Source organism: Rissa tridactyla, chromosome 21 (genome assembly GCF_028500815.1).
Source record: "Rissa tridactyla isolate bRisTri1 chromosome 21, bRisTri1.patW.cur.20221130, whole genome shotgun sequence".
Classification (NCBI taxonomy): Eukaryota; Metazoa; Chordata; class Aves; order Charadriiformes; family Laridae; genus Rissa; species Rissa tridactyla.
The window spans coordinates 4,168,404-4,185,701 of record NC_071486.1 but is presented as its reverse complement, the minus strand read 5'-3'; the positions used below and the strand labels follow the sequence as shown (position 1 = coordinate 4,185,701).

General features: G+C 61.8%; 1 protein-coding gene across 9 annotated transcripts in view; it reads right to left on the bottom strand.

Moving 5' to 3' along the window:
- Positions 1-669: 669 nt before the first annotated feature.
- SOX13 (SRY-box transcription factor 13) overlaps positions 670-17,298 on the bottom strand; it is a 40,644-nt gene continuing 24,015 nt past the window's right edge. For 4 of the 9 annotated variants that reach the window (XM_054181363.1, XM_054181361.1, XM_054181359.1 and 1 more), the window contains exons 2-14: positions 6,589-6,790; positions 5,865-5,970; positions 5,626-5,712; positions 5,071-5,243; positions 4,360-4,428; positions 4,081-4,195; positions 3,918-4,000; positions 3,672-3,831; positions 3,342-3,451; positions 3,123-3,219; positions 2,894-3,037; positions 1,052-1,268; positions 670-949 (exon numbers count right to left, since the gene is read on the bottom strand). In XM_054181363.1, coding sequence (XP_054037338.1) covers positions 676-949; positions 1,052-1,268; positions 2,894-3,037; positions 3,123-3,219; positions 3,342-3,451; positions 3,672-3,831; positions 3,918-4,000; positions 4,081-4,195; positions 4,360-4,428; positions 5,071-5,243; positions 5,626-5,712; positions 5,865-5,970; positions 6,589-6,789 — 1,836 coding nt within the window. In that variant the 5' untranslated portion in view covers position 6,790 and the 3' untranslated portion in view covers positions 670-675. Of the gene's footprint in view, positions 950-1,051; positions 1,269-2,893; positions 3,038-3,122; positions 3,220-3,341; positions 3,452-3,671; positions 3,832-3,917; positions 4,001-4,080; positions 4,196-4,359; positions 4,429-5,070; positions 5,244-5,625; positions 5,713-5,864; positions 5,971-6,588; positions 6,791-11,684; positions 11,754-14,646; positions 14,930-17,298 lie in introns of all 9 variants that reach the window. The other 5 variants (XM_054181354.1, XM_054181357.1, XM_054181358.1 and 2 more) reach the window with 4 other exon arrangements.

Here is a 17,298-nt window from a genome sequence, read left to right as displayed (position 1 = left end):
GGTACTGGGGCCAGGCGAGAGCTAAAAATGGCTCCATGGGAATTTGCTGGCAGGCTCTAAAGACCGAGTGGGAAATGTGGCGGGGAGGTCAGGCCGGGCTGAACGAGGGACAAACGTGTCTCCATCCCATGTCGCCCGCAGCGGGGGCTGGCAGCCACCGCAGGTGAGGCTCTCTGCAAGGGACCGGTGGGTGCTGCAGGGCTGGGAGATGCTCAGGAGGTTTTCCCGCACCCCGATACCCTCGGATCCCTCCCAGGGGGCTGCGAGCGGGTAACAGCTCAGCAGCCCTGACACCCGCAACCCTGGGCTAGGTGACTTCACCTCCCCATGTCCCTGTCACCAGAGCAGGACCAAGCTGCAGAGCCACGTTCCCGGCAGCCGGAGCCCTTGCCAAGTTGCCCAGCGGGGTCAGCATGTCCCAGCCACGGCCCCACGCAACCGGCAGCGCACGTCATGGCTCATCCCACCCAAAACGCTGGTTGCCCACCATGGGATATGCCGGGAGCATCCACGTGCAGGCAGCAGCGACTCCTGCCTCCTGGGGTAGCAGCTCTCATCTGCTCCCAGCGCAGCCCTTTGTCCGGATCCTGTCCCATGGGGGGATGCTCTGCCCTCCTTTTTGGTGGCAGCCAGCCCTGCCACCCCCACCCACCGCCCCCCTGAGCCCCCCCCCCCTCAGTCTGTCAGCACCACCAGCTCGCCGTCGCTCTTGTCCTCGCCCTCCGAGTCCTCCTCCTCGCTGTAGCGGTACATCTCGCCGTCGGCCACCGAGTGCCCGTCGTCAGCGCCGTCACCCTCCTTGAGGCTGCGGGTGTTGACGATGACGGGCATGCTGGGGTCCATGCCGCGGGGCAGGTAGTGCTCCATCAGGGGGGGCGTCAGCTGCATCCCCACCGGCCGCTGGTACAGCACGTCCGAGGAGGCGGGGGGCATCTGGCTGCCCTGGGGCCTGCGGGACAGGGGAATGCAATCACCGGCCGGGGGGTCAGGGCACTCTCCTTGCCTCCCCCCCCCCGTGGGCCCCCTCAGACGGGAGGAAAGGGCGCGTTACCCTATCAAGTAGCCCTGCCTGGCGTCCTGCCGCCGGTTCCTCATCAGCGCCTTGTACTCGCCCACACGCAGCCGCTTCCCCTCCACGATGCAGGTGCGTTTGGGTCGGGGCTTGTACTTATAGTCGGGGTATTTCTCCAGGTGCTGCCGGCTCAGCCGGGCTTGCTCCTCGTAGTAGGGCTGCTTCTCCTGGTTCGTCATGGATTTCCACCGGGAGCCTGCGCAGAGAGGAGCCATGGGACGTGCTTACACCCCACCTGCTGTGATGAAACCCACACTGGCTCCCGGCTGGGGTAGCCATCGCAGGAGTTAATTAATGCTCGTATCATCCCCTGTGCAAACGGCACCTGAATTTGCGCAGAGCTGGTGAGAGCGGCTGCTCCGATGGGAGCCCTGCGCTGCAGAGGGCTGCCAGCCCTCCCGGCACACCGGGAACAGGTCCCCAGCCCTGACCTTCCCCGGGCACCTCTCGTGCCAGGGCTTTCGATCCTCTCCAAGGTATGGCGAGCAGGTGCTGCAGCTAAAATAGGCTGTGCCGGCGTGTGACTCGCGTTCCCCCACTGGCTGACCTTTATTGTCATCGCTGCCAGCACCCCGGGCAGGAGGGTAATGCAGGGCACAGCACAAAGGCTGCTGGGCTGGGAGAGGGGCTCGGGCTGGCGGAGAGAAGGGATTAATCCCCTCAGCTCAGCAACTGGGAGGCTGCAGCTGGCCCAGCATCCAGTTTGGGAGAGAGAAGGACAAGAGAGATGCTTGGAGATCCTCAGCATCCTTGGAGATGCTCAACAGGACACAGCCCTGAGCATCGTGATGGGACTATGGAGTTAGACAGGCTCTGAGCAGGGCTTTGGGCTGGCCACCTCCGGAGACACCCCCCCATCACCGAAATGCTCCCGTTGAGTCCTCACGTGCCCTTTTCCTGGGTGTCCTGTACCCACTAGCACAGCCCAGCTCCCCCAGGGAACTCCCACACCCACACCATGAGCCAGGTGGCCCAGGTAAACTGAGGCATGGAGGCGTGCAAGCCCCTTGCCCATGGTGTCCTCCACTGGCTCCTTCCCCACATGCTCGGCCCCTCGCCTCAGACCTACATTTCCAGGAGCAGGAGAGAACACAGGAACCGAACCCCCCCGGCCTGGGTGCACACCGCCTCCGGACCACTCGTCCATCTGCTAAATTGGGACCCCTCGAGCAGCGCGCGGCTCCGGCTCCCCGGGCAGAACCGCACCAGCTATTTAAAGCCACGGACATCTACTGTGACAGCAAGCGGCTCGCCGCAGAACGCCCGCTCCCAGACCCCCCCCCCCGGTCCCCGCGGTCGTGAGAGGTAAGCGGAGCAGATCCTGCCCACGCGCTCTTTCAAAGGGAAAAGCTTGGCGGTTGTTTCATTTTTGTTTTGTTTTGTTTTGTGTTGGTTTTTTTTTTCCTTTTCTTTAACGAGCAGAGCTGCTAAAACGAGTTCCGTGGCAGAGCGAGGGGTGCGTGTCGGAGGTAACCTGCGGCGCACGCTCGCTCGCTCCCGGCCCTTCCCACGGGCTCGCTGCCGACCACACCGCTCGCTTTTAATAGCTTTTAATGGCCGTGGCGAAGGGCTGGTGTGACCGAGAGCTGCAGCGGGACCGCTGCTGTCAGGGGGATGCGAGACGTTGCCCGCATGAGGCTCCTGCTGCTGCAGGCACCTCCAAGAGTGATGCTGCTACAACCAGGAGAGCATCATCCTGGTGGGCATCACCCGTACGTGGGTGGCCGAGGATGAGCGGAGAGAGCAGCCGGGCCCTCCGCGGGGATGCAGAAGTGGGGTCCTGCCCCAGACCCACCCCACCCCCCCATCCCTGGCACTCACCCAGGATCTTGCTGATGCTGGAGTTGTGCATGTCTGGGAAGGCCTGCAAAATCTTCCTCCTCTCGTCCTTCGCCCACACCATGAAGGCATTCATGGGCCGCTTGATGTGGTTGTTGTTCCTGGATTCCGGGAAGTGCCGTGAGCCTGCGAGGGAAATCCCAGCCGAGGTCAGGAGCCAGAGGATGGAGCAAACTGGGGGTGACACCACAGTGGCCTTGGACCTCCTTACCGTCCATCTCACAGCTCAACAGAGCCTCGTCCAGCCGGTGGGCAGGGGTCTCCTCCATCCGCTCCTTCACTGGGGAAGAATCAATCCCAACGTGGTCCTGCAGGAGAGCGGAGACTCAGGAACCAGCTCCAGGGACTCGGCACGGATGGAGACCCAGCTCTGGCTGCCAACGGTGGGGTCAGAGAAGGGGACGGTGACCACCCTGTGGGCTTTTCTCACCTTGCGATAGGCGTTGGTCAGTGACCCCTCCATGGCTCCGCTGTGGCCATGCAGCAGCTGCCGCGCGTCCTGGATGGCTTTGGTGATGGCGTCGCCTTCGCCCAGGAATCCTGGCAGGACAACGGCACGGGCACCCATCAGGGCCAGTGCCCACTCCTCCGACACCCCATCCCAACCCCAGCAATCACAACTGCGTGCCCCGAGGGGGTGGCACAGAGCAGCAGGTGCCCACCCAGGCCACCCCAGGGAGGAGGGACCCCAGGGACCAGAGATGCCCCCTGTCATGGATGGGCATGGGACCATCCACCAGTGAAGGCGCTTCGAACCCACCCAGAGGCAGGTTGGACGGGCTGGTCTGCAGGTCCCTGGTGGCCCCGTGATTCGGCGTGAGGGACTGGCAGCCGCTCATCTTCAAACTGGGCGAGCTGGAGGCACTGGGGAGGTCGGAACCTTTGGGTTTGGCCGTCAGGTTCAGCGGCTGCGAGGTCTCCTGCGGCGGAGGGGAGGCAGGGGGATGAAGCGCAGCCCCCCCACAGCACCCCAGCCCGGGGGGATGGAGGTGCTTTGGGGCTGTACCTGCATCTGGAGGTGGCCCGAGCCGGCGGGTCTCTTCAGCGTGGGAGGAGGGGGGCTGTGAAGCAGCTGCACTGGGTAATCCACTGCGGGGAGCAGAGGGAGAGGGGTTGGGGGGACAAGGCCACCCCGCGGGGCTGGGGCAGTCCCGGGGGACCCCGCTCACCTGGTTTGCAGGGGATGGGCTGGATGGGCAGCGCTAACTGGGAGTCGGGAGTGACGGGGAGAGGCTGGTGGCTGGGGGTGAAGGCGGGAATCATGACGTAGGGCATGTTGACCTGCTGGAGGGGAGAGGGGGAGAGAAGCAGAGAGACCAGATAACCGCTGCGGGACACTGCAGGAGGGTGCCATCCCCTTGCCCGGCCCTGGGAGGGGACACGAGGGGGCTGCAATCACCTAGCATGGGAAAGGGGGGAGCCCCGGGAGGTGTCCCCCCGGCATTTACCTGGATCTGTTGCTGCAGGAGGTTGATTTTGTGCTGCTGCTGGATGAGCTGCTGCTGCTGCTTGGCGATCTGGCGGAGGGGAGACAGCAGGGCTCAGCGGCACCAACGGCAGCGCCCAGCTGGCCCCGGTGGGGTTATGGCCCGGCACGAGCTGCCCAACACCGGCAAAACGGAGGCAAGGGGTCTGCGGAGGGTCCCGGGGGCCGTGGGGAGGGCAGGCAGGGGGGGCTGAGCTGCCCCTGAGCCACCTCCTGGGACATGGGGAGAGAAATGGGCTGGGAGGGACGGTGTCACCCCCACCCCGGGGTGTGCCGGGAGTGTCATCCCTGCCCTTAGCATCGTATGGGCCACCAGAGAGGGAAAAATAGGTGTGCAAAGAGCAAAGAGAGCACAGTCACAAGGATTCAGCGTGGTTTCATTATTTTGAGGAGTGCAATTCCCATCTCCTTTGACTTTCATCCTCCTGGGACCAGGGAACAAGACAGGGCATCTTTGGGATGGGCACAGAAGATGGGAGGGTTTCCAGGCAGAAAGCAAAGTCCTGCTGCCCCCAAAGCCAAAAGCCACCTCCCCCAGGAGGACCACTCCCAGGAGGACCCTGTCCTGGTCCTGCACCCACGGCCAGCAGATCCCAAAGGGATCCCCGAAGGGATGGATGGTCCGTGGCAAACGCTGCCCCCGAGCAGGCTGCCCCCGGTGACCTGAGCTCACCTGCTCTTGCTGCTGCCGCGCCAGCTCCATCTGCTGCTGCTGCTTCTCGAAGAGCATCGCGGCCATGTTCTTCTGCTCCGAGTGGGCCGTCAGGAGCTGGTCCCGCAGCGTGGACAGCTGGTTGATCATGACAAGTAACTGGAGCTCCTTCTCTGCCAGGCTCTCCTGGGTTCCTGCAAAAAAACAAGTGGCTGTGGGTCAGGGGTTTGGGGAGGGTGAAGAGCATCATCATCGGCACCACCAGTTGGGTGCTGGTGGGCAATGCACGGCCAGGGAACGGCTAATGCTTGGGGTGGGGCATAAAGATCCCCGTGGGCTGAACCATCCCCTCTGTGCAGTCAAAAGGCAAGCTTTCATCAGGGATGCTCCCCCACAAAAAAAAAAAAAATCAAATTAATGTTTTGGTTAAACAAAAATACAAATCCCAATTAAATACGGGCACTTGCAGGCACATCTTCCCTCCGGCTAAGGTGGGAAATGCCATGTTTCCAGCCCAGGCGGCACTGGGTGCAGGAGGGAGGACGGTGGAGGTGGGTGGCCGGGGGGAGACCTCACCTTTCACTTCCTTGGAGTCGGCGGTGTTTCGGCCCAGCAGCCGCTCCTTCCAGTCGCTGGACAGTAATTTCTCGATGGTTGGCATCACTGTCCGCGCCGGCCGGCACCGGAGTCGGGAGAGCAGGGAGAGGGAGAGGACAGCCCAGGTGAGCATCCCATCCCACGGCTTTGCAAAAGCAACGAGAGGCTCAAAGGGAGCGAGGGGGAAGACCCAGAGGCCACGCGGAAACCTTCCTTACCCTCCTTCAAGTTCCTGTTGAAGTCCAGCTTCTCCTGGCTGCCGACAGCCGGCTCGAAGGCAGAGCGCCTGGGCTCCGGCGCGTCGCTGGCGGGCGAGCGGGACTCCTGTGACACACACAGCGGGACTCGGCACCCGCTCCCATGGACCGGGACATCGCCGGGTCTCTGACAGGGACATTCCCAGGTCTCCGGGCAGGAGACGCTTGGCTGGTGGGATGCTCGGAGCCGGCCCTGCCCAGCTGACTTCTGGACCATGCTCTGCCAGGCACATTCCCCCAGCCCAGCTTGAGAGCATCTCTGCTCTTCGTGCTGCAAAGACTTATTTGCAAGAGGTTTCTATTATTTATTTAGACTGCCTGGCTCCTCTGAGCCCCGTCCCCCCCCGGGAGGCAGCACAGGGACTGGGAGAGCTGAGGCTGCTGGGCACGGGGAAAGAAAACCCAAGAGTAATTAACAAGGGAGGCTGAAGGGACGGAGCACGTCTGGAGGTGGCTCCACACCGAAGGCAAAGCACTCAGACCCCACGGCTGACCCGAGAGCACCAACACCGGCCAGAAGACCTTGGGGGAGCCTCAGGTTTCACCTTTGTTTCCTCGGGATGAGGAATAACCACCCGGAGAAACAACCACCCTCTCCGCCAGGGACGGAGCCCAGGTCTGGAGTGGGGATGGCCAGCAGGACCCCAGCCAGGACCAGTGTTTGTCACAGCCATGGGACACCCACCTGCGGCAGGGCCTGGGGGTCGGTGCCCTCCCTCGGCGGTGGCCCCGGTGGGTCGCTGGGACGGGGCTCAGTGCTGGGGGCAGCCCCCGGCGGGGACTCGTAGCCGCCCTCCTTCTTCTCCTCCGTCTTGATGGTGCAGTTCACCATGCTGCCCGCTCCATCGAGCTCCAGGTGGGGAGAAACGGGGCTCCTCATGGACATCCTACGGGGCAGCAGGGCTTTCAGCGGAGCCACAGGGCATCCCCCGGCCACAGGCACCCCCCTCCAGCCACAGGTACCCCTTTTCCCAGCCTGGCCCCATACTGGAGTGCCCTGTGCTGCTGGTTTTTCAGGGGCACTGGTTTTGCTTCTTGGCTTGGCAAAGCTGAGCTCTTCATCCTGGCTTCCTGAGCTCAGGTTTTTTGCAGATTTGGGGCTCGGTGGCCAGAAGCCCCCAGGGAAACAAGCCCATCACACTTTGGGCTGTGAAGGGAATGGAGCAACAAAGCAAAGCCCTAAAGAAAGCGAGGTAAAGGCATGGGATTTAGGGCCAATACGAGCACGTGCCTTCGCGTTTCGTCCAGCAGCCTGGCAGAGAGCAACCCAAGGCTCACCGCGAGAGACCCGTGCCAGACCCGAGCCAGCACCCCAGGGGTCCCCGGCTCTCGGCTCACGTGTGCCCCCCCCCCGCGCTGCCCCAGGAGCCGTGCCTAGAAAGCCAGCAAAGCCGGTTTCCCGCTCCGACGGGAAATGGAAATCCTGGTCCCGCCGAACAATGGCTGGGATGGCCACCAGAATCGCTCCTGCGGGAGTCCCCGGCTCGGCGCGGAGCTGGGACTGGCCAAGCCCTGGCCATGGCAAGGGGCTGGCCCCGGGGAACGCTTTCCCTGACTTCACCAGCGCGGCTGTGGGTGCCGGTGCAGCTCCCGGTGCTGCCAACCGCTCAGCCGGGCGCCGGAGAAGGGACCACGAGCCATTATGGGGCACAAGCTGTATAACCCCAGGGGACCCCAAGCACAGCCAGAGCCAGTATTTTCAATGGGAACTGCCCCAAAAAGTGTGTCACAGCCATGTCCCTTGCAAAGCCCCCAGCAGTGCCAGGGCTGTGGGTGCCGTACCCCGGCACGGGTGCCGGGCACGCCGGGATCTCACCATCCCTTCGCCGCAAAGGGCAACCTGCAGCCATGCTCGGTGGCCTTCTTGGGGCCACCAACCCTCACGCTGCACAGCAAGAAATGGGAGCAAGTATTACCCTCCCCAGGCTCGCTTTTCAGGGTGGAATAATGGGAAAAGGAGGCTGTTAAGGAAGGGATTTGCACCGGCCGCTGCCAGGAGTCAGGATCCTGCGGGACCACAGGGGCTGCCAAGGTGGGAAGGGGTCGCGGTGGGATGGGGAGAACATCCTCCCTGGGGGCTGGCACCCCCCAGCCAGGACCCCCGCACTCTGCTCCCTCTCGCCGCCCCACACCCCGACGGCTCCTCGGGACCCCCCCCAAAATCAGGGCTGGGGCGTGCGGGATGGGGTGATGGTTGGGGGGGGGGGCGGGGGGGGGGGGGGGGGGGGCCGAGCCGGGGCAGCAATGACATAACAAACAAAGCCCAGCTCAAGCTGCGAATTAATCAAACCGCTGAAAATAAAACCTTCCTCTCAGGAACTTCAAACAAAAGAAACGAAAACAACAAGGCCGGCTGGGTAATGAAAAGCCAGGGCTGTGAATAGGGGACAAAAGGAAGTGGAACAATAGGGTGTTGGACAAAAGCAATAAAGTAAAGGGAAGTGTGACAGCTCCACAATAGGGCACTGTGCGCGCCAGCCTTTCTGATCTTAGCGGGGCTTTTTTTAATCTCAGTTCCCTTGCCCTCCGCTGAACAAACCATCGCACTCGCCGGGCCGGCGGGCTTCCTCCCGGCATCGGCGGCGGCATCGCCCGGTGTCCGCCGCATCCTGCGGCACCGCCTGTGTCACAACCCCCCCCCCCGCCCGCCCCGTCCTGCCCCGGCTCACCTTGGCCAGCCCAGTGGCCAAGAGGGCCACCTTGGGCACGGGCCAGCGCAACCCCAAAGCCCATCGCCTACCTTCGACACGCCTCGGCCGGGGAGGGACCGGCCGCGCTTGGCAGCGGCATGGAGGTGGCGGGCAGCCATGCCCACAGCTCCGCCGGCTGCATCCGTCCGCGCAGGCAGGACTTGTGGCTCCAGAGCCCACGCTCTCCATGTGCTACAGGTGGGGAAACTGAGGCACGACTGCACGGTGGCTGCAGCACCTTGCACTGGGCACATCCCTAACTCAGGACCTGCAGGTGTGGGTGCACAGCTGCTCCCCCCTTCCAGCCTTTTTGACTTTTTAAAGGCAACAAGCCCCCCCTTGCCCTCCCTCCCTGCAGCTGGGATGCTGCCCGGGTGCCCAGGCAATGGGGTGGCAGCATTGACGCTGCAGCACAGAGCGATGCTTTTGGTTTGAGACAGGCACAAAAGCAACGTCCCGCTCCTCCGGCAGGTCACATTTCTATTGTACTCAACCTCCCGGTGCCACTGGAAGTTTACTCTTAAAAATAGGGCCAGTACTTTAATAGGGGTCTGTTTGAAAGGGGCCTCATTGTGGGTTTATTATACCGTTTGCTGAACAAAAAATAAAAAAGAGAGAAGAAAAAGGAGAAAACGGCACCGTTATCTTGTTACGGGGCTGGTTCCTCGGCAGCCCTGTGCTGCAGGCTCAGGTGCTGGGCTCCGGGGCTGCCTGTGGCAGACAATAGGGACGGGAACAATTGCCTTGGCACCAGGAGTGTAACAGATCTTCGCCTTTAATGTTTCCCATTTAACGAAGGGCGGAGGGGAAGGGAAGGAATGGCGTTGGGATGTGAAGTGCCAGCCTTGAGGACCAAAACCTGGACCCATCAGGGAGCCACGAGTCCTCGGTGAGGGACCAGGGACCCCCGGGGCTGCTTCCTCCGGGCACGGCGCTTTGGGGAGCACGAGGGGGGCTCATCTCACAAGCGTGGAAGCCCTAAAGCTCTGCAGGCATCACTGCGCTCACCTTGCCTCCGAAACCCCACCCAGCAAGTTCCAAGGGCTGAGATTTTTGGGATGGCGACAGCCAGCTGCCGGGCAGCTTTTCTTTCTCCATTCGTACCCCGGAACGGCACGTCCTGCAATTCTCCCGGTGGCCGTGCCACCCTTCCTGCCTGCCAGCCGATCCTATCGGCCCCGGTTGTGTCACGGCACAACAGCTCGAAAGGCCGGGGGATGCCAAGGTGCCAGTGAACCCCCACCCTGCCCGGCACCGCAGCAGCTCGGGGAGCACCGGGGGGATGCTGAGACCCCCACCCCTGGGCACCAGAGTCCCCTCTCGGCGCTTGTGCGGGCTCTGGCTTTGCCGAGAAGGGAGCTGCCAGCATCGCCCCACCGGCACAAAGCAGCAAGGGGAAGAAAAGGTGGCCGGCAAAGGTGTGGTGCCGGCTGGACCAGGCTTTGTCCCCGCAGCAGAACCTGCCTGTGGCCATAAGGAAAGGGTTTCTGCTCGCGGGGCGGTTGGAGGAGGAGGACGATGGCAGGCGAGTCTTCCCAAAGGCATGGGGGGGGGCGTCTGCCCCTGGCTTGGGCAGGGATGAAGCAGGTTCCGTGAAACCCAAGCTCTTTGCGAAAATACCGGAGAGTGCAAGAGGCCAGAAAGCCACAAACACATGAAGTTTCCCGCGCTGCCAGGGTCTGAGGAAGAGCCGCAGGGATGCTCGGCTCGGGGCAGCGGCACCGCGGCACGGCCGCATCCCGGGAGAGAGGAGGGGAGTGCGGGAATGGTCCAGCATCCCTGCCCCATTCCAGAGCATCCCTGCCCCACGCCGCAGCACGTCTGCCTTGGGGCTGATTCTGCCCCTCGACTCGGGGCTGATCCCGCCCCCGGGGACTGGGGGGGCAAAGGGATCCCACAGAAGTGGGACTGGGGAGAGCGGCTGGCAGATGGCTGGGGGACCTGGGCTGCCCAGATTTTTGGGCTGGCCTTGCCCCCACCTGCCGCCAGGCTGACTGGAGCAGCAGGAGAGGCTCTTGGGTTTTTATTTTCCTCTTTCTCTCCAATTACAGCAGAAAGCTATTGGTTTTCACGGGTTATGGCAGACTCCTCCCTTCAGGAGCAGAGCGTGGTACCCAGTCAACCCAAAAGAAACTCACCCATCCCGAGCGGCACGAAGATGCTCGCCCCGCGGCCGCGTCCTGCCTCCACGGCCCAGGTAACCCACCCAGAAACACGCAGGGCAAAATCCCGAGGGGGAAAACACCACAGGAGTAAAAACCAGCAACGCCAACAAGAGCCGGGGTGGCGCAACACCGCCGCCGAGCACGCACCAGCCACGTGCAGCGCTCGCAGCCCCCGGCGCCCCCTCGAGAAAGGGCAGAGGAAAAAATAAGACACACACAGACGTTTTCTTCTTCCAAGCAGGGCCCGAGGAATCCCGGCCGGCCACCGGGACAGACAATAGCCCATCTCCTGCCAGACAAGCGGGCCGCTTTCCTGCCAGACTTGGAATGTCCTTTCGGGGCCGTTTCCGCCCGGCGTGCCTTCACACATAAAAGAATGGATGGCTTCCTCCGCCGTGCCCGGGCAGGGATGGCCAGGGACGGCCGAGGGAAGTTCACGGGGCTGCCATCATCCCCCGGGGATGCGGAGCATCCCGTGACAGCAGGTTATTCTCCAGGAAGGCCAAAGCAGGCGGCAGCGGGGGATGCGGGCTCTGCCACCCCCAGCTGTGCATGGAGGAGGATGCCAACAGGTTTTCTACACGCTGTCGGTGAAACAGGGCAGAAAGTGTAAGACCTTGGGGTTTGCTGCTTCTGAAAAAGCAGGTTTTAAACCCAGAAGGCATCTGGATGCCGAACACATTCAGCCCCGGCGATGCTGTCCCCCCGGGTGAGAGCCACGGCTCCACGTGTCCCTGCCGGCGGTCGGACCAGCGGTGCTCGCAGGACACGTGTGTCCCCCCGCTGTGGGGCTGCGTCACAGGCACGCACCCGCCCGTGCTGCCCCGCGGAGCGGGGTGCTGCAGCAACGGAAACACACGGTGTTTGGGGGAGCGCGAGCCAACGCTTCCGCGCACCCTCAAACGCTCGTGTTTTTAACATCTTACCTGTCGGCGGCGCTCCCACGGAAAGCCGCAACCTCCATCTGCTGCCGAGAGCTCAGGTTGCCGGAAAAGCTGCAAAATCAACGCCGAGAAGGGAGATCTTTGGCAGGCGGAGGGGGGTGGGGGGCATTTTGGGAGCGTAATGCCCCAGGGGACAGAGGGGCAGCAATAAGCGCCCAGCAAGCGCAGGACGGGGCAGCCAGCTGGTCCCCGTGTGCTCAGCCCTGCCACGGGCAGGATGATGCCCACGTGAGCTGCCAGGTATGCCCTGCCCAGCGGCAACTTCACCAGCCCAGAGAGATCCCCCCCCCAGACCCCAACTGCCCCTCTCCATCCTGGCCAGACGCGGGGTCCCATGGGAAAAGCTCTGGCGTCAGCAGGAGCTGGGATTTCCCACTGTCCACACAAAACAGATTGGTCTTTGTCCAACCTCCATCCACCGTCAGCTCCCTGAAGACAATTTCTCTCCCCGACCGAAGGGTAACGGCCTCCAGAAACGTCTCTACAGAGTCAGAGCAAAGCGGTGACGCAACGGCGAGAGCATCAGCATCACGGAAACTCCCGGGAATGGCCGGCGCAGGAAGCAGCAAGGGGTCACACTCCACATGTGCCACCCCGAGCACCCCACCACCCACCCCAGCCCCCTCTGTCCCCTCCCCGACCGGGCCTGGGACCCCCGTCCCGGTGCCCCTGGGATCTCCCCCTTCGCCCTCGGAAGGGTTCCTGCAGCCGCAGCCTCGGCGCTGCCACATTACCGCTCTTTGGGGGTGGGGAACATCAATTCTCCATCTACCAAGATGAAAAGCAGCAACGCAGGTCTCCTATTACTGCACGGCACTTGGAAGATTTAACCCTAAAGCAATTACAACCAGCTAGCATAGCGTTTACTAATTCTATCCAAAAAAAAACCCCAACCTGCCTTCTTCAAAGGCCTCCAGGCCATCGCCGGGACCGCTAATGAAATGCATATCTCTCTGATGCATGCCAGCAGAGAAGCCCTTCAGAGGTTCAGGGGGAAATCGAATCAATCCTGCTATTCAAAACTTGAGGAGAGAGAGAGAAAATAACCCGTATTAATCACTAAATTCACTTAAGCCGAACACTTGCAAGCCAAGGAGAAAAAAAAGATGTGTTCTCAGGCTGTGGTGGGGGGAAGCAGAGGATCTGGGTTGCTTAATCAGGGTCCTCCATCGCCTCCGTACACCAGCAGATCCCAGCTCCGTGCTGGGTGTCTCGGGGCACCGGCTGACGGCTCGTGTGAGCACTAAGCTGCAGCAGATCGAGCCCTGAGAGGGCAGCTCTGTCCTCAGAGGGTACACGGGTCCACTGGATCCATCCCGGCGCACGTTTTCACCGGGCCACATCCCAGCCTCCCGTTTCCCCCCCCCTTTATTAACAATTTCCAGCTCACTGCTGGTTTCACAGCGCTTCTGAGACGGGTTTGCTCACCTTCCTCCGGTTTCTTATGAGATGGCAGAGGGACACATCACCGCAAAATGCCTTCCTGTCTTGGCGTAAAGGATTACTCACCCTGCCCGCATTGCCCCCCAGCACCAGGGCTTTGCTGGGACCCCCCCCGCCTCCACCGCCCAGCCGTGCCTCCGCGACCCAAAATCCGGGGATGCCAGCTCACGTGAACCCGCCTGCATTAGGATGCGGACAAAAAACCAGCCAGTAGTTTTATAACCATCCAAACAATAAAATCAAATGCAAGGAGGCAGTCGGATCCTTCCGCCCGGGTGTAAACTGGGCACAGGTCCACCGCCTTCACAGCCACGACCCAAACACATTTTTCCTTTAGCGGGATGAGCGATAGGACGGTTTTAAGTAGGTGAAAAATTAAACTGAACCTCAGGTGGAACTTCCTGGCCGCGAGATTTATTAGACGGGGAATGATCTCATCAGGGAAGCGGAGGAAACTCCGTCGCGCTGGAATTATTTAAAACCGTGCAAAGCCCGGAGGAAGAAGGCGCGGGAACAATCCCAGCGACGGCCCACGTGATGGCCGGGGACCGCGCTGGTCATTCCCGTTTCCTGGCCTCAAGACTAGACAGTCTGCAGGATGTTTTATTTTTTTTTTTCTTCCACCCAAGAAGACGTATTGATAAGGAAAAAAAAAAAATCTCCTCCCACCGTCCCCGGCTTTGCAGGCAGATGGGTTTCTTGTCCGGGGAAGGTTACGTGGTTTAAAGCATCTTTAAGCATCTGGCAGCCCCGGGGGTGCGCGGCAGAGAAGGGGATGCTCAGCAGAGGCCAGCGCTTTGCTCCGAGGGGGAGACGGGCTGAAAGAAGAAACTCCCCTTCCCTGCAGGTCTAAACGCTCCAGGGAAAAGCGCAAACCCCACATTTTTAATATTTTCCAAAAGGCCCTTCCTATTGCCTCCCTGGCCTCTGCCGTTCCTGCCTTCCCCTGCGTTACACGTCAGCGACAGAAATGCCCCAGCGTCTTCGCAAGGGCAGATGCAGGGGAAGCGTGAGGAGGGAGGAACTCTGAAGAAAAGGCATTTACTCTTTCTTTCCTTCTTTCTGCATCAGAAAACAATTTGTAAAACGAGTTCCCCCCCTTCACATGAGGCTTTGCCTGGATGCAAAAGAAACGGGCAGCGAAACCTGCCCAGCTCATGGATGCTGAGCCTTTACACCCAGCACCGGGGTGGCTGGATGAGCCCCACGGTCCCACCGATGCCACCAGCGGCCGACCCCCCCCAGGGGGTGTTGGGGGAGCTGCCAGGTCCCTGGGACCCCGCGCAGGCCCTGGGGGCTGCTCCCAAACCCCCTCCCACCACCCCAACACAGGCATTGGCGCGTTCCATCACCCCGCTCCCCAATTTAACCAGCCTCCATCAATCAATCGAGCAATTATGGGAAAGAAATTTAAAAAAAACCCAGCAAACTCAGAGCAAATAACGAATCCCCCCCGCCCCCGCAACTCCATAGCGGGAGGCAAAGGATGGGGACGACTCACCCAGCCCCGGTGGGACGGCGCGGTGATGTTGGCAGGGCACGGGTGCAGCAAGGGACCGCAGTTAGCGTGTCTCCCTCCTTTTCTTCGCAGTTTCTGTCCTCCCCTCACCCAAAAGCGGCCCTCAGGCTTATCGGGGAGGCCAATCTCGGTGTCGTTTTTTGTGTAATTTCACTCACTCAGCGTTTCCAGGCAGAGCGGAGGGCACGTTTGACTCGGCTGCTTCGTAAACAATACTTTCCTATCGCATGACGGAGGGGCAAAGACATCTGACCCTTTTCCTCTCCTGCTTAGAAAAGAAAAAAAAAAAAAAAAAAAGGACACAGGGCTCACCCGCCTCGAGTGTGATCTGCCCTGCACCTCCCGGGCTGGGCCTGGGCTTTCCGAAACCTTTTTCCATGCACCGTGACACAGGGGACACGGTGAGCCTTGTGGCACGCAGGACATGGTGCCATTTCGGCACAGCCCCACGGTCCACCCCATGGCATCGGCCAGTGTGCGTCACCCCCTCCCCTCGCTGAGCTTCTCGTGGCATTTTAACACCTTCCAATAATGTTATTATTTTTCCAGCCGACGCCAGGCTCTGCTGGGGGGGTTTCTTTTTTTGGGAGGGGGCCATCCCATCTTTTTTGCACTCGTGTTCCCCCTGGGTGAGCCGTGCACACATGTGCGCACCGAAAGGATGCTCGGAGCCGGCCCCGACCCCTCTCACACCCAGCACCCCAGCCCAGGGTAGTATCCGAAAATCACGGGGCCGCTCTTCCGCCCGCAGCACCCCACACCCTGCAACCAGTAGCGCCCCGGAAACCCCCGGGGTCCCTTTGCACGGGGATCCTGAGCTGCAGCAAACAGGTCCGCGCGCCCAGGCTCGGACACGAAGGGACAAAAGCTCCACGGATCCCCTTCGCCCTCCCCAGCTGCTGCCCAAACTGGGGGTAGGGGGGTGGGAGCGGGGGAAGCTCCAGCTGCTGGGGCCGCTTGACATTTCAGCAACAGATTTATTATTTTTTTTCTGCTGGCACGACGGGAGCTGCCCCACAAGCTGCCGGGGCCACCGTCAACCTCCCTCTGAAAGAAAAGGCAGCCTGAAGGACGGGTGCTCGGTGCCTGTATCTGTCCATCACCGTCCCCAAACCATCGCACCCCTTTCTAACGGCAACCCCGACCCCGCTCCTGCAGCTCAGAGCGCCATGCCTGGCTGAGCCTGGGTGAAGACACCCCACTCCCCTACCCCCACCAAAGGAAAACGCTTTCGGCCTGACTTCTCCCCCTTATTAGTTTAAGCCGCTTTCACTTTGATGGCGTTACCCCTAATTCAGGGCGTGGGTTCAGGCTCCCGTGGTCACGGCCCGGGAGGTAGATCACCCCCCCTGTTGCTCTCCGCCCCATGGCTGAGAAAGAGCATCCTCCAGCAGCCGCAACGGGGCTCGCACCCGGCATCGCCTCGGTCGTGTCAACGGGGCAGGTCTCACTTTGCGAGAGAGAAATCGCGGGGGGGGGCAGGGGTCTGGTTCATGCCATTTTTATCGCTACCATTATTTCGGCTCAGGGAGAGACCCCGGGCTCTGGGGGACCCCTCACCACCCCGTCCGGCTGCAGCACCCCAGGGATCCAGCGGCTGCGACCCTCCAAACCGCAACCCTCCTGCAGGGCTGGGTTTGCACCTCACCCCTCCGCTCCCCTCTCGCTTCGGAGAAACTTAAAGCCCACGAAATCCTGGTCATGCAGCAGCTCCCAGCCGGGCTCCTCTCCTCCCGGGGAGCAGAGAGATTTGGGAACAAGCTTTTACTGGCCTGCCAGGATCGTTTTCATTGCACAACAAAACCCCAGCACAGACGAGGGCAGAGGCACTCAGAGCTGCCGGCCCTCCCCGTTTGCAAGGGGGTGTCCAATTGCCCCCAGCCAGACGGGGCTGCCGCAGCACACCCCAGCGCACAAGGGGCTCTTTGTGCCCGATGCCACCTGTCCCCCCGCCCCGTATCCCCATTTCCCCTGGGGTCCCCGAGCCTGCTCCCTCCAGCGAGGGGCTTTGGCAGCTCCTGCCACCACGTGCCGCATCCCGGCGCGTCCCCCTGTGCGGCTTCAGTGGGGCCGTGGGCAGGCACAGTTGTGCTCTGCCTGTGCAGGCAGGAACACGCACCCCGCTGCCACTTGTGTGCCGTGGGGGGGGGGTGTCTCGGGCACACAGGGAGGACAAGAGGGACCCAGAGGCGTTTCATGGCCTCCCCAGCTGCCGGAGCCACGTGGCTGCTGGGCTGATGGTGCCGGGAGCCCCATGGGGATGGGTCAGCCTTGCTTTGCCCCCACTAAATGAAGGACAGGGAGGGCTGTAAGGGATGGCAGAGCTGGGGTTTGCAGCCCGAGATGCTCCCAGCCAGCGCTGGCTTCAAGCTGTGTGCTCCCCTGGGCTGTTGCACCAAGAGCTGCGTCCAGTGTCTGGCCCCAACTACCAGCTTTGCTTGAAAACACACATATTTCCTGCAAAAATGAGTGTTCCTCCAGCCAGTTCCCAGGACGGACCCACAGACCCGAGGCAATGCAGCAGGAAGGACAGGGCAGGGGGAGCCCAAAGGCCAGCGTTTGCACGTGGAGACCCGAATCACAGACCGAGAGCCTCCAAGGAAGGAAATATTTCCCTGCCTCTGCCCCATGCTG